The 16,758-nt window shown below is 43.1% G+C and overlaps 1 protein-coding gene across 1 annotated transcript in view; it reads left to right on the top strand.

The window, feature by feature from the left end:
* DNHD1 (dynein heavy chain domain 1) overlaps nucleotides 1–16,758 on the top strand; it is a 70,222-nt gene that overhangs the window by 2,965 nt on the left and 50,499 nt on the right. The window contains 4 exon segments of the mRNA XM_066360074.1: nucleotides 3,272–3,445; nucleotides 8,273–8,476; nucleotides 8,558–8,668; nucleotides 13,887–14,043. Coding sequence (XP_066216171.1) covers nucleotides 3,272–3,445; nucleotides 8,273–8,476; nucleotides 8,558–8,668; nucleotides 13,887–14,043 — 646 coding nt within the window.

The raw sequence follows: 16,758 nt of genomic DNA, 5'->3' as shown, positions 1-16,758 counted from the left end.
AGCTCAGCCAGTTCCAAGGCAGCTTAGAGTTGCCAGCACTGCCAGATGGAACTTTCATTTTGATCCTTCCAGGGTTTTCATCTTGCCTTGCTAGTGTGGGTATCCTGGCCCCTTTAGTGATAACACCCCCCCTAGCCCCAATCTGGTTTTCATTGTTTTCTTTAGGATTTCAGAATGTCAACAGAGATGTCTTCTGAGAGTTCTCTTTAACTCTAGTCCTGGAATTCCTCCCTGACCTCTGGGTTGATTTTCTAAGTGCTTTGTAGCTTGTCTGTGACACATTCACTATCGGTGAAGAAGGGTAGTTTTACCTGTAATCAAGCTTGACCATGTCAGTTTTTTGATCTAAGTTAATGGCTGGGTCAAGTTTACACTGAAGCCTTAGAACTCTAATAGTAGACAGGCAGGCTCCTGGGGGACCTGATGGCAGGTGGGAAGTGCCAACGGTTTATGCCTTCAATAATCCCAGCTGATTTCCTTTTACACTGTGCCCTGAATATAAGTTTTCTTTCCTGGGGGAACTTAACTGAAGTGAAAATGGGCTAAGATGTTGGGAAAAAGTCAAGTTTTCTCTGCCCTCTCTTTGGACCTGGTGGTAAACTTCTGAGGCCTAGCTAATGTGGCTTCATTTGCATGAAGTTTTCCAGAACTGGTCTTCCAGGCATTTATTCATTCGATAAGTATTATTGGATGCTAATTCATATCAGGAACTGCTAGATGCTGAAATGCAGAAGTGAATAAAACAGACTCAAGCACTTCCATGGGTTTTGCAGTTCAGTTAGGGAGATAGATGTTAAATAAGGTGATACAAGAAACAGATAATTACAAACTGTGCTAAGCACTATAAAATCAAGAACACTACCTTTCCTTTGGTTGCTCCTTTGGTGTGTGTGTGTGTGTGTGTGTGTGTGTGTGTGTTGCGCACGCGCACGTGCGTGCAGTTAGGGGAAAGCACGTCAGAAGAATTTGGGTTTAGGTTAGAGTTAAAATATTTTGCAGGTTAGGAGGTGAAATAAAAGGAGAGTTTTAAGGAGGAGGGAGCAATCAGTGTTGGCAAATGCTGCTGAGGCAAGTAAGAAAATTCTGTAAAATGTTCACTGAACTTAGCAACAAGGAGGTGGTTGGTGAGATCCGTCTCAGTGGAGTTGTGTGAGGAGAAAGCCAGGTTGTAGTGCATTCAGAAATGAAGGGGTGATGAAGTGGAAATTGCATTTGACTCTTCTTTCATGAAGCATGGTTTAAAAGGGAGAGAGATAATAAGACAGCAGATTGAAAGAGTAATGGTGTCTGGGTAAGACTATAAAAAAGGGTGGAGAGATGTTCATAGCCCTTAAGACCGTGCTTGAGAGTGGTGTTCAATAAATATATATTTAGCAAATGAATAAATATAGGCTAATGGTAAGGAGAATAGATTGGAAATTCTTTGTGAAGAGGGGATAAGGGATCCGGACTACAAATGGAGGGAATAGCCTTGTTGAGAAGAAAGTACTCTCCTTCCTCTCAAATTGGGGGACAGGATTAGGATGGGAGTATCTACAGGTAAATATGTGGGAAGGCAGATGAATGTGAGGGAGTTCATGGCGGAGAGCCTCAGTTTTCTCTGGGCAGAGAAGTGAGGAGCTGGAGGCTTGGGAGGTTTGGGCATGGGGGTGCTGGTGGAGGTCTGCATAGCAGCTGAGGACCTGCACTAACTAATCGGAGCAGAATGAGCCCACAGTTGAGAATGGACATCAGAAACCTCGAAAGGAGCCAATATTCCTGGTTCTGTGATCTTCTGAACCTATTTAGATCACATAGGACTTTAATTATTATGGAAATGAACTTTTAATAGCAGTTATACCATTAAGTTGTCCTGATCCAACATAAAGGTCATAAAACCCTATTGTTGCTACAGACTTTATTATTTTTTAATTTTTAATTTATTGATTATTTTTTTAGAGAGAGCAAGAGAGAGAAAAACATTGATTTGTTGTTCTACCCATTTATGCATTCATTGATTGATTCTTGTATGTGCCCTGACTGGGAATGGAACTTGCAACCTTGGGTATCTGGGTGACACTCTAAAAAACTGAGCTACCCGGCCTGGGCCCTCTAATGTTGATATGAACTTTAGAATAGGATTGTCCTGTTATCTCTGGGGTAACTTTTTCTGTTAATTTAAGTTTGAGTCAATTAATGACACTGGTATACTTTGGTTAAATCTATATTTAATTATTCAAAGAGTTGTATTTGTGTGTACCCTGAGGTCATGCCAACCAAAATTATTAGTACAGGTAATTAACATTTGATTTCTTTTTTTTTTTTTTTTGTATTTTTCTGAAGTTGGAAATGGGGAGGCAGTCAGACAGACTCCCACATGCGCCCGACCGGGATCCACCTGGCATGCCCACCAGGGGGCGATGCTCTGCCCATCTGGGGTGTCGCTCTGCTGCAATCAGAGCCATTCTAGCACTTGAGGCAGAGGCCACAGAGCCATCCTCAGCGCCCGGGCCAACTTTGCTCCAATGGAGCCTTGGCTGCAGGAGGGGAAGAGAGAGACAGAGAGGAAGGAGAGGGGGAGGGGTGGAGAAGCAGATGGGTGCTTCTCCTGTGTGTCCTGACTGGGAATCGAACCCGGGACTCCTGCACGCCAGGCCGATGCTCTACCACTGAGCCAACCGGCCAGGGCCAACATTTGATTTCTTGGATAATTAATTTTCACATCCATTTTGTTGACTGGTGTGGTAGAAGTGTAAGAAGATTGACAGCACTGTGCAGGCTTGAGGGGTTGAGGGATGCATCGTTGGATGCTGCCTGGAAAGGGAAGGATGTGAAGCTAGAGGCTGGGTGATGATGGGGGAAGAGCAAGGGAGAGTCACGGGCATGGAGATCGTGTAGGGTTGGAAAGCAAGTATCATAATGGGAGAAAAGGTAGGAGATCTAGAAGGTTAGGAAGGTTGCCAGAAATCTAGGACTGTGGGCTTACAAGGTGATAAATTGGGAAAATTAAAGTATACCATTACTTTTACTCAGTATTACATAGTACTTACTTCATAGTAATTACAGTCAATCCAGAATGATTAGTCATTTATCAGAAAGGAAGGAGTTGTCCGTGCATAGGCCTGACTGTGTTGTGTCATGGACTGGATGTGCTCAGTACAGGTGATAGGAAGGCGCTGACAGTGCCAGATCATGTCCTTTCAGGCACCTGACCCAGCTCCTTCTCTCACTGGTCAACAGTGGCAACGTGAACTCTTTGCTCTGCCTTGTCTCCTGATCTTTTCTCATACAGATCTCGGTTTGACTCTGAAGTTTCTGGAAAGAAGACCTTCCCAAAGGGCAGCACTGGCTTCTTACCTCAGCCTTCTCCCCTGAGTAGTCAGGTGATGAGCATTCTGAATATAAAGAGATACCTGAAGAAGATCCACTTCCTCTACCTCAATGTGGCTCCTAGCCGGGACTTTAGGTAAGAGCCTGAATCTAATCCCGTCTCCTTCCACTCCGATTTCCGCCCAGGCTCTCTCTCCATCCTCGCTCCTCTCTTGTACTCTCTCTCCTCCCCTCTAATTCCTCCTCTCTCTCCCAGTGTCCTACCCTCTTCCCTTCACCTCAGCCTCACAGCCTCTGTCTTAGTCAGCCTCTTCTACTTTTTGCTCTGTCTTCTTTATTCTATCCTAGAACGATAGAAGCATTTGGTCATTACCTCAGAAAGGAATTTAATAGTGACTTCTTCCAACTTCAATGCATGAATCAGGTGTTTGCTTAAATCTTTACAGTGTTCGGGAAGTTTTATGTTTCTCAAAACATCCTTTTCGTTAAATGAGATCAATATGTGCTCTCTTTTAACATTTACCTCCCAGTCCTAGTTTTATCTCTGGGCTATAAAAACAAGTCTTCTCCCACATGACTCAAGAGGCATTCATTCACTTTATTCCATTAGATCCGAATCTTACATGTTTTTTAAAGGCCTTTTCAAGTCCCATCTCTTCCGAGTAGTAATAATAATTACCATTAATTGAGCTTTTCTGTATACCAGACATTGTGCTAATAAACACATGAGATGTGTTGTTTAATCCTCACTTACCAGGTAGGTACTATTATTTTTTCATATATGAGATGAGTAGACTGATGCATAGAGAGGTTAAGTGGCTTGTCCAAAGCCACATAAGTGGTGGAAACAGGACTTAAACCTAGGACTGTCTTAACTCAAAAAATCCATGCTTTTAAGTGGTATCTGCTACACACTCCCAGATTGCCTTAGTTCCTGTGTACACTGATCTTTTTCTCTTGGACTTAGGTAGCACTATTGATTTGTATCAATCATTTATTTACTGTTCAATTCAGTTAGCAAATATTCTCTGAGAGCTTTGTGCCAGTTACTAAGCAGTAGTGTCTTGGCTCTAATTTCACTCTTGTCTCTCTACTTTGTGATAGCTGGGCTGAGACTGCAAATTCATTTCTCATTTTTCAGCTAGCATTCTGTTAGGTTTGACTAATAGGGCGTGCTAGAAGGAGACTAGACATCAGGATAAGAGGAGAAGGGACTTTCTCCTGCCTTTGCTCCTCCAGTCAGCATTGTCCCAGAAATGGTCCTTCACCCTGGAAGCAGCAGACACTTTCTGAATCAGCCTCTTCATGATCCTGAAAGGCACCACGTCAGCTGGCACCGTCAGGCCAGAACCTGAATCTCAACTCTGCAAGCCCCTCCTCCAAAATCCTTAAGTACTGGTAGCAGCCAGGAAGCATTGCCTTAGAAATTCAAGTTCCAACTCTACAACCCCTTCTCCAAGCTCATAGCTTCTAAGAACCCAAATTTCTTCTTTCTGTTCCTCTGGTTCTGGGGCTGGCACCCATTTCCTGCAGTTATTGTCTCTTTGTTACATTAGTGCTTCCTTTTTGCTTTCTTGGTCCTCTGATACCTTTTAAAAAACACACTGCCTCTGTTGAATTCACTTTGTTTAATGCCTAGAGAGGTTTCAGTTTTCCTGACTGCACCCTGAATGATACAGTACTTGCTATCATGAACTGTCCCAGGAAATGCGCCTCAAAGATGGAATTCTGGTATTGGTCTGGTAATGTCCTTGGCCTTAAACAATACTAAGCTCCTTGTTAACAGAAAATAGGATACTAATAATCCATGACCTGTAGTGCCATCACAAGTAAATGATCACATTTGATGGAATATGATGAACTATCTACTGCCACCTAGTGGCTGCTACACTGGACTGACTGGTGGTAATATTAATGGTAGCAATGTGGGGTGCCAGTTGACCATGGAGGAAAGCTTACAGAAAGAAAATTATAAGCTTAGACCTTGCAACTGTCAGCTCAATCATAATCATAGAAGCAGCACATTCAAAGATAATTAGGCACACAAAAAGACAAGAAACCACGAGCAAGAAAATTGAAAGGGCAGTGAATTACAAGGCCAGCATCTGCCAAGGAAGGAACCCAGAGAAATGAGTTTCGAATTTGGCGCTGTTTTTACCCAAATGGGCGCCTGTTGATTCCAGTAGAGCAATTGTGTGTCCATTTTACGATCGAGAAGAGGAGATGAGCTGAGCACAGACTCAGAAAGCGCAGAAATAGCAGAAGCTGCCTAAGATCCATGGCACGGAGGGAGGTGTTTTCTGGTTTAACGTATGTTGTAACTAGGCTCCCAACCCAAAGACCAGGGATTTAATTTGTGGGTTCTCTTATGGGTTCATATAGGTGATCTTCACACTTTATTCAGATATTTTGCCCAGTTTTTTTAGTTGTTCTCAAGTGGGAGTGTTGGTCCAAATTTTTAGCATACCCATCAACAAAAGTAGAAATCTGGCATTTATTGTTTTATTTATTTGTGATATAACAGGGTTTTTATTTCAATGTGTTTGAATGTATTAAAATTTGTCCTAGATTTTGATTCATACTTACAAAGGAATTTATTCCTTCAGTTCCTTAGAGTGTTTGCTCCACTCTCACCTCCCCACCCTTCCTACCCCACTTAAACTTGCGCGCCCCTCTCCCCTGGCACTGCCAATCTCCCGTTTCCTGTTCTCCCCCACCCCATCTACTAGGTTTGTTGTCTTCTCCAGTGGAATGAGAGCTCTGCCAGGGCAGGGGCTTTTGTTTGTGATGTTTAGCAATGTATTCTCAAGGTTTAGGACAGTTTAGCATAGAGTACAAAGCCAGTAACGTTTGTTGAATGAATGAATGAATTACCCAAAGTAGGAACATATTTGGAGGGGGTAGATGATTAGTTCAGTATAGAAATTGCTATGTTTCAGGTAATGCAAGACAGAGTTTGAGGTGTTTTGGAAGCAGACCTGGGGCCCAAGGAGATCTTGACTTACCCCCTTTATTCTCTAGCATCACTTAACACTCCAACTAATATGAGATCATTGAGGGCAGGGACTGTGTAGTAATTTTTATGTCCTCTTCTCCAATCACAGTACTTAGACAGAAGGGAAACTTGATAAATGATTTAACTAAACTCTCTGAAGTCAGGGACTGGGTTTTTCTTGTTGTTGCTGTATGCTCAATGCCTGACATAGTACGTGGCTTAATAAATATTTGTAGAATGAGTGAATGTCCCCCCAGAGGAGCAGTGGCCATTGTTAGGGAGTGAGGAGAGTACTCCCTAACTCCTGGCCCTGTGCAGAAAGAGTAGCCTTTATTAAGAAAGTTGTAGGGACAGGAATGTCCTTTTGGGAGAGCCAGGGCTCAGTTAGGGTAGGTAGCTAACCTGTGGGAAATTAAATGGCCCAGTAGTTAAGAAGGGAGGCTTGAGTCAGGTAGATTTGGTTTTAAAGTCTGTATTTTTTCTTTAACTGCCTTGGGCAAAGTTATGACTTCTCTTTGTTTCGGTTTTTTTTTTTATATCTATAACTGGGAGATGACTATTTGAATGATAGATTTGTCAAAAATAAAGTTTTTATATGACTTGACTTAGTGAGTTCATTCTATGATATATCTGAACACTTAAGTCATTTGCTTAATAATGCATTCTAGAAACCATTTTATCTTTTAGGCATAACAGGCATAGGACCTAGGTAAGATACAAAATTTTTTCTTTTCATTTTATTTTTTTTAATTATTAATTTTTAGATAGAGGAGGGGGGTAGGGAGAAGCAGGGGTTGATACTTTAGGAGGCATCAACTCACAATAGTTGCTTCTCATATGTGCCTTGACCTGGAATGGTTGAGCAAGCCCGGGATTTGGAACCAGCGACCTCAGCATTCCAGGTCAATGCTCTATCCACTGCACCACCACAGGCCAGGTGGATATACAGTTTTCAAAGGGCATAAAAATATAGCCAGTGCTTAAAAATATTACTGGTTCTAAGATAAGAAAACTGTAAGATAAAAATTAATAACTGTGCCCAAACATAGCATTATGCTAACTAGTTTACTGAAACAAGATACAACTACTGTATAGCTACATATAAATTGTATTTAATGTAGAATGTAGGTGCACTTCTCTGAAGAGAATTTACTAGGATTTTAAATGGCCTGTTCACTAGGTGGCAGTCTTCCTCTTTTTGGCCTGCGTCTGGTCTTCTAGTTGCCTCCTGCTTTTCCGTTCTCAATTACTTCAAATGGCATTCCATGATTATCTCCGATGTTATTTAAGTTTCTAGAGATATATGTATTTTATCATTTCCAAGATGCACATTTTTTTCACATTTTGACATCTCTGAAATTGTGATGTATCTTACATATAGATGGAATATCATATTGGCAGCACTTTTTATTTTACTGTTTCATTAAACATTGCTGCATCTTACAGCTGATGGCAATCTGAGATTTGAGGGGGTGTAAGGTATCTAGGTCTGGACGATGTGAACTTGGAACTGGTTAGAGGCCTTTTTTTTTTCCATCCATCCTTTGCTTTTATTTATTTGTTGTTGATTTTTTTTTAAGATTTTTATTTATTGATTTGAGAGAGGGGGGAGAGAGAGAGAGACAGGGGCTGGGGGCACAAGAAGCATCAACTTGTAGTAGTTGTTTCTCATATGTGCCTTGACCGGGCAAGCCCAGATTTTCGAACCAGCGACCTCAGCATTCCAGGTCAGTGCTTTAGCCACTGCACGACCACAGGTCAGTCCTTATTTCTTCTTAATATTATTTATTCCATCTTTCTATTTTGAAGATTATTCTGCTTATTTTCCTCTCTTCTCACTTTCTACGGACTTCTTTCCTGCTTCCTTTTCTTTTTCTTTTTTTTTTTAAACCTTTCTGCCTTCTTTTTTTCTTTCTGAAGTTTGTACAAGTTCCCAGGGCTCCCACTGACCAGAGCCCTTTTTTAAAGGCCCTACAGCCTGGTGGTGGTGCCGTCAAACAAGGTGAATCCGGAGCACTACATCTTCTCTCCTTTTGGGGTCCTGCATATACATCCTGTGGAGGACACTGAGACGATGACACTGGGTAACTGGCACCGCCACTCTGTCCTCTGGCAGCAGCTCCAGTTCATTCCATTCTTCAAGTATTGCCTCTTACGCAAGGCCTGGGCCCGGTAGGCAACGATGGGTATGGGATCTGGGGGGAAGTCTTGCCCAGAGCAAACAGCATGTCGCCGTTGCCCTCTGCTCTGCAGCTGGAGGAAGAGTGTGAAGTCTCAGGGACTGCACCGGTGCCGGACTTTCCTGGACACGCATCTGCTCTTTGCTGTGCCCCACTTCGGAGTGGCGCTGCTCCACGTCAGCAGGTGAGGTCTTCAAAATACTCCTTAGACAGATTTTTTAAAAAATCCCTTATATAGAGATAATGTGTGTATTTCACCTAGCGAACAGTGGGCACCAATAGGTTAATTACCGATATTCTTCTAATATCAAAACCAGCCCTCCTTTGTTTGACTGAATCCAGCATTTTAGGCGTTACCTGTCTTCTTCCTTTTAACCAACCTGGCCCTCTGTGGTTTAAGGTCAGCTATCTCACACAAACACGGTGAAATTCCTTGTGGCTACAGTCTTCTCAAACACTAATCCAGCTGGAAGAGTTCCAAGTACAGCTTCTTTACTAATCATTTTCAACAGACTACAATCTAAGCAACAGAAAGTCTTTACCATAGTGTTCAGGACTGTGGTCTATCATGCTGGATCCGCTTTAGGCATTCCTAGCACATCAACAAACCATCTTCTGTGCACAGACAGGTGAGTGACGTGGTGGCAGGAACAGCCAGGGAGACCTGGCCTGGTCGTGGCCTTCAGCCTACCTGTGTGGCCTGGGGCTAGTTTCCAGATTGTCTGGACCTCTGTTTCACTCTCCATAAATTGGGGACAGTCTTCATAAACTAAATATGATACCTTTAATGAAAGAATTATAAGTCTCAATCCATGGGTCAAAGAATTATTTTTCTAGGCAAAGTTTTCACAGCTTAACAGAGCATTGAGATTTTGAGTGGAAGGAACATGGGCGTCGGGGCCAAGTAGACTGAAATTTGAATCTCAGTGCTTCCGTTTACCGATCACGTGAGCTTCAGCCAATGGCTTAGCACAGTGTGTTCCCCTGTAAAATAGCTAAAATAGAGGCCGCTCCGGTATGGGCCTGGGGATGAAATAAGGATAAAAAGGACCTAGCGGCCCTGGCCGGTTGGTTCAGTGGTAGAGCGTCGGCCTGACGTGCAGGAGTCCCGGGTTCGATTCCCGGCCAGGGCACACAGGAGAAGCACCCATCTGCTTCTCCACCCCCCCCCCTCTCCTTCCTCTCTGTCTCTCTCTTCCCCTCCCGCAGCCGAGGCTCCATTGGAGCAAAGATGGCCCGGGTGCTGAGGATGGCTCTGTGGCCTCCGCCTCAGGTGCTAGAATGGCTCTGAATGCAACAGAGTGACGCCCCAGATGGGCAGAGCGTCGCCCCCTGGTGGCCATGCCGGGTGGATCCTGGTCGGGCGCATGCGGGAGTCTGTCTGACTGCCTCCCCGTTTCCAGCTTCGGAAAAGTGAAAAAAAAAAAAAAAAAGGACCTAGCATATAGTTGGTAGAGAGCAAGTTTGAGTTCCCTTCCCTCAAACAGAAAGAGTGGTAGGTTTTTAAGACTCCCCCTCTCCCTGTGAAGACTCCCTGCCCACTCCACCCTCACATTGACCCTGACAATAATAAAAACATTACTTTTAACTGTCTCTCTCTCACACAAATGCCTGTGTACACACACACACACACACACACACACACACACACACCCCACCCACCACCCTCCACAGTCTACACTATACTTCCCCTTCTCCCACCTTCGCCACTCTCCCTGAAGTGAAGCCTGCAGGAAAGTGAGGCCAAGGCCAGGGGAGGCCATTTAAAAGCAGTACTCAGATCTCAGTGGGGAAGGCGTTGCCCTCCAGAGCCTTAGCCGCCCACCCTAGGGCAGCTAGTCTGATGAGGAGCAGGTGATTCTTTTTTCCATTGTTTTAATTTAATCCTAATTGAATGTATGGCTGGAGATGCCTTCAATAGACTTTTTTTTTCTAGTTAAATTTCCTCAGAGACTGTACCCCAAGACCTCTCCCTTTCTGATAACTTATTCTGGCCAGCGGAGCCAGGGTCTATTTATTACATCCCCAACCAACCGTCCCCTCCCAAGCGCTGGAGGAGGGGCCCCTCTGCAGTTGCTGATGACTAGAGAATTGCTCAAGTGTGAACTGTTTCACTGGCTGTCACTTTGCTCATTAGGCAAGTGAGAAGATGTATCTATGGGTCTGCCTCTTGGTCCTCATTAGCTTAGTGGCACATTTCTACTTCCCTTATTTATTTTAAAGATGAATGCATGAGAAACAGTATTCAGTTGGTGTTCCTCAGTATAATTTTAAGAAGCAAAAGTCTGGATAATCTTATTATCTTCCCAATAATTGTGTTGTTCAGACCATGGGGAAAGGGTAATTGCCTCTGCTGCATTCCAGCCAGGGTTTGGGGTATATTTGTTTTAGTTGTAGTAAGGATGGAAGTCCTTAGCACTGGGGTAAGATCGTGGTGTTTTCAGAAAGATGATAAATAGATACTCCAATAAGGAATGTTAAATAAACTAATGAGCCTGTACCCTGAAAAAAAAAATCACTTTTGGTCCTGGCTGGATGGCTTAACTGGTTATAGCATCATCCCAATACACAAAGGGTGTATTCCTTTGTGTATTCCTCTTCAATTCCTGGTCAGGGCACATACAGAAACAGAAGTCTCTCCCCCCCCCCTTTCCTCCCTCTCTAAAATCACTCAATAATTTTTTTAAGAGAATTCTTTTTGGCCCTGGTTGGTTGGTTCAGTGGTAGAATGTTGGCCTGGTGTATTGATGTCCCAGGTTCAATTGCCAGTCAGGACACATAGGAGAAGCCACCATCTGCATCTCTACCCCTTTCCTCTCCCTTCTCTATCTCTCTTTTTCTCTCTCTTCCCCTTTCACAGCCATGGCTTGATCAGCTCAAGTGAGCTGGCCTGGGGTGCTGAGGCTGGCTCTATGGCCTCCACCTCAGGTCCTAAAAATAGCTCAGTTGCTGAGCAACAGAGCTACACCCCAGATGGGCAGAGCACTGGCCCCAGATGGGGCTTGCCAGGTGGATCCTGTTGGCGGTGCGTGCAGGAGTCTGTCTCTCTGCTTCCCTTCCTCTCACTTAACAGAAAAAATAATTTTTGCAAAAAGTAATAACATGTTTCTTGTAGAAAATTTGGATAATACAAAGTAACACAAGAAAAGACAATTTTAATCTCTTCACCCATAAATAATCACTATGAACATTTTTTTTTTTTTTGTATTTTTCTGAAGCTGGAAACGGGGAGGCAGTCAGACAGACTCCTGCATGTGCCCGACTGGGATCCACCCAGCACACCCACCAGGGGGCGATGCTCTGCCCATCTGGGGCGTCGCTTTGTTGTGACCAGAGCCAGTCTAGCGCCTGAGGCAGAGGCCATGGAGCCATCCCCAGCGCCGGGCCATCTTTGCTCCAATGGAGCCTTGGCTGAGGGAGGGGAAGAGAGAGACAGAGAGGAAGGAGAGGGGGAGGGGTGGAGAAGCAGATGGGCGCTTCTCCTGTGTGCCCTGGCCGGGAATCGAACCCAGGACTTCCGCACGCCAGGCTGACGCTCTACCACTGAGCCAACCGGCCAGGGCCAATAATCACTATGAACATTTTGTTGTGTATCCTTCTAGTCTTTTTCCTCTCACATCTACAATTGTGATCAGACGTTACATATTGTTGTCATCAGTTTTTTTCTTTGAATAATATATTCTGAACATATCACCATATAATTATGTATTCCTATGTCAGGTTGCCCCTGATCACAGTTATTAAGTATCAAATCTGGGAATATAACTCAGGTGTTGGAATCCAAATGTCTACTCTTTCCATGGTATTACTTGAATTCTTTCTTTGGAAATGCTTAGTTGTCCCTATTTTCAGTACTTTCTCTCTTGCTTTCTCTGCACTCCTCAGTCACTCCAACTATCTTCTATGACAGGAGTTGTGATCTCAACCACTATAGGGCCCAAGAAGGAGCTATGGAAGAAATGCAGTTGAGTGGGTTAGGTACAAGACGTCACAGAGCATGGGGACTGTAATCTGGGGATCCCATCTGAAGAGGACAGCCATACTCAGTTCCAGTTGACTGTTGCCTTTGAGAATATAGGTCCAGCAAGTCAGCCACCTTATTTTTCAAAATTTCTTAGAAATCCACATTTTGCAATAAAATTTAATTTTACCTGGTTGGCTCAAATTTTTATTAAAACACAATGCTGGCCAACTCTTAGTGGTACATGTAAAAACCTTTCAGTCTGAATTTGGCCCACGGGCTACCAGTTTGTAACCTCTGCTCCAGGTATCCTGCAGTTGAGCCTAATCATCTGGTGTTAATTAAAAGCGTAAGGGCTTGGTGGCTGATCTGATCTGAATTTCAATTCTGAATACTAGCAAGGAACTTTACTCTCTGAGCCTCAGTTTCCTGACCTGAAAATTGGAGGTAAAAATTTCTGCTACACAGCTGTAGTAAGCAGATCTCACAAATGAGATTGAAAGTATAAAGTACCATGTTCAGTGCCTGTTAATAGGAACTAAATAAATGACACCTATTTGGATTATCCTCTGCTTATTGGAGGTCTTTCATCTTCTTCAAGGATGTTTAGCAATGTGCTTTCAGGGGAGGTGGTGGGGGAGTGGATAACAGAAGTGGCTTTCCTCAGGGATAGTTCATCCGTAGGGAAGTTGCAGGTTCTTCACCTTTGATTCTAAAACTCAAATCTTGGCCCTGGCCAGTTTGCTCAGTGGTAGAGCATCAGCCCGGCCTATGAATGTCCCAGGTTTGATTCCCAGTCAGGGCACACAGGAGACGTGACTATCTGCCTCTCCACTCCTCCCCCTCTTGCTTCTCTCTCTCTCTCTTTTCCTTTCTCACAGCTATGGCTTGATTGGAATGAGTTGGTCCTAAGGCTGAGGATGGCTCCGTGGGCTTTCCTAAGGCACTAAGAATAGCTCAGTTGCTGAGCAACAGAGCAACTTCCCAGATGGGTGGAATATTGCCCCACAGAGGAGCTTGCTGGGTGGATCCCAGTAGGGGGCATATAGGAGTCTGTCTCTGCCTCCCCTCCTCTCAATAAAAAACAAAATAAAATCCATCTAGACTTTTAGGGCCCCCAGCTTCACCTCTTTCAAGGAGAAAGCCTCTGTATTCTCTCCTTCTTAAGTCAGACCTTGGGATCTATGTGACCCTCTCTCCTGGCAGAAAGGTCACTCATTGTAAACATTTGCATATACCCCATCCCTCTACCAAAGAATTCCTCATCCAGAAACTTCCTGGGCTTGAATTCTTCCAAAGAACTCTCAAGAGGAAGCTGTCACTGAGAATATTATAACCTTTCTAAACTGTTGCTCATTCTGAGGTGAGCTGGGCTAGGAAGGGGTCAAATGTGTACAAGGAAATGCTGGCTCTGCCAGCTTGGCCCTTGATTTCATTCCAGGCTTCTGCAGGAGCTGCAGTCTGTGTCCTGGTTCCCCCAGGAACCTGATCAGTGCTATGAGCTGCTGGACCTGCAGCGGGCTATAGCCAAGGAGAACCACAAGGCCCTGCGGCTGCTTTCTCGCTTCCTGTTCCTCTGCACATCCATCCTTCAAATGGTAAGAGGCTCCAGTTTATTGTGAAACTTTTCAACAAGCTGAGCTGAGAAGAGTTCCAGACTCCTCTTAGCTTAAGCTTCTCCTGGCATCCCCTGGGGGGCCTGGACTCTGTAGTTGGCTCAGAACCATTGTCCTACCCAACAAAAGCAGTCTCTTCTCTGGGGTGGTTGTATCAATAACAGGTGGTCAAAGACTTGGACTCAGCCTTTCCCTATGGGTTGGTCTTGGTCTTGAGCAGGGTGAGGGAACAGACAAACATCTATTTTTTAGTGTTTGTGCCAGGGGCAATAGGGAATTTGAGGGTTGGAATCCTAATCTTTCATGCTGCTGGGCTTATCTCTGAACCTCTTTTTGCAACAATGGCAGGCCACTGTTGCTGGTAGCAGCATCCTAACTTTGCTCACTTTACATCTGTGGTACACACACCCTGGCTAGGGTGTTGGGAGGCCCTGCTGTGTACTTGCCTCTTGCCCACGACCTATCATCACAGTTTCTTGCCTGTCAGGTAGGGCTGGATATGCAGAAAGTTCTCTGGCTAATCACCATCTACAGATAGTCCAGTTCTGAGAGAGAGGACCTATCCAGATGTTGTGAAAATGAGAAATGATGTGAAGGAGACCTTGGTACATTCATCCATGGAAATGGTCTTTATTCTCCAGACAAGAACAGCTGGACCTGGCATTGCACTAAACTGAATGGGGCAGAAGGTGGGGCAAGGTGCTCCATCGTCTTTCTCTACCTCCCAGTTCCTAAATCCCACCTTTGTTTTAATGTTACAAAACTAGTTATGATTTTTTAATTGTCAGTAGTTGTTTTTTATTAAGGTATAATTTACATACAGTAAATTTCAAGTGTATAGTTGAATGGATATATATATATCCATTGGATATATATATATCCATACAGTATGGATTTTGAAGTTTACTGTATGAAAATTACATACAGTAAATTTCAAGTGTATAGTTGAATGGATATATATATATCCATATATATCCATATATATATATATACATCCATGTAACCCACCCAAATGAAGATAACAGATGAACATTTCTAGCACCTTAGTAAGCTTCCTGGTACCTCTCTCACCAATACCCCCATACAGGTATCTGCTATTCTGACCTCTGTCACCATAGATTAATTTTGTCTAATTTTGAATTTCATATAAATGGAATTAGACAGCATGGCTATTTTCTGTCTGGCTCTCCTCCCCCCCCCAGACCCCCGCCAACATTATGTTAGTGAGATTTATCCATAATGCTTTAGGTAGCAGTGGTTCACACATTTGTATGTTATATAGTATTTCCCTGTATGAATGTACCATAGTTTGTTTATTAATTCTCTTATTGATGGATTTAATTTTCCACTATTATGAATAATGCTGCTATTGAACATTCTTGTACATGTGTTTTGGTGGACATAAGCGCTCATTTATTTGGTGCATAAATTCCAGGAGTGGTTGCTGGAATAAGGTATATGTATATTTTACAGTGCCAGTTTTTGAGAGTGGCTGGACCAGTTATAGTCCTACCAGTGATGTAGGAGACTTCCAGTTACCTATGTTCTCACCAGCACTTGATATTGTTGGGGTTTTAATTTTAGCCAAACTGATGAGTATATAATGATATCCCATTGCAGTTTTTTTTTTTTTTTTTGGTATTTTTCTGAAGCTAGAAACGGGGAGAGACCCTGGGGCAGAGGCCAAGGAGCCATCCCCAGCGCCCGGGCCATCTTTGCTCCAATGGAGCCTTGGCTGCGGGAGGGGAAGAGAGAGACAGAGAGGAAGGAGAGGGGGAGGGGTGGAGAAGCAGATGGGTGCTTCTCCTGTGTGCCCTGGCCGGGAATCAAACCTGGGACTTCTGCACGCCAGGCCGACGCTCTACCACTGAGCCAATCGGCCAGGGACCCATTGCAGTTTTAATTTGTGTTTCTCTGATCATCAATGAGGTTGAGCATATTTTCATATTGGTCATGTGGTACCCTCTTCTGTGAAGTATCTAACTCTCTTACTTATTTTTAATTGTATTGTTCATTTTTCCTATTAATTTGTAATTTTTTATATGTTCTAGATATGACTCCTGTCTCAAAAGTAGGTATTATAGTTATTTTCTCCTAGCCTACAGCTTATCTTTTTACTATTTTAGTGGTGTCTGTTGGTGAACAGAAGTTCTTAATTTTCTTGAAGTTCATTTTATCAACTGTTTTTTGGTCCAGGCCTTTTGATCTGGTTTTAGAAATCTCTGCCTGCCCCCAAAGTCATGTAGATATTCTCCTATGTTTTCTTCTATAAATGTTATTTACCTTTTTTATTTAGATCTATGATTCATTTCAAATTAATTTTTATGTATGATGTGAAGTAAGAGTCAAGTTTTATTTTTTACATTTATGAAAAAACTCTTTTTCTCACTTAATTACAGCGATGTCTTTCTTAAATCAGGTGATTATATAGTATTTGGCAATCTGTTTCTAGACTCTTTTCTGTTCCATTATTATTTTTAGGAGTGTCATACTGTCTTAATTATTATAGCTTTATCATAAGTCTTAATATCTGATATAGTAAGTATCAGATATCTTTTTTTGTATCAGGCTATTCTCAGTTCTTTGAATTTTCATATAAAGTTTATAATTAGCTTGTTAATTTCCACAAAATTATTTATTGGGTTATTTTTTAATTGGCTTGCTTTTAATCTATAGATTAATTGGAATAAAATTGAT

The sequence above is a fragment of the Saccopteryx leptura genome, chromosome 1, assembly GCF_036850995.1.
Source record: "Saccopteryx leptura isolate mSacLep1 chromosome 1, mSacLep1_pri_phased_curated, whole genome shotgun sequence".
In the NCBI taxonomy this organism is placed as follows: domain Eukaryota; kingdom Metazoa; phylum Chordata; class Mammalia; order Chiroptera; family Emballonuridae; genus Saccopteryx; species Saccopteryx leptura.
This window is presented reverse-complemented; position numbering and strand designations above follow the sequence as displayed.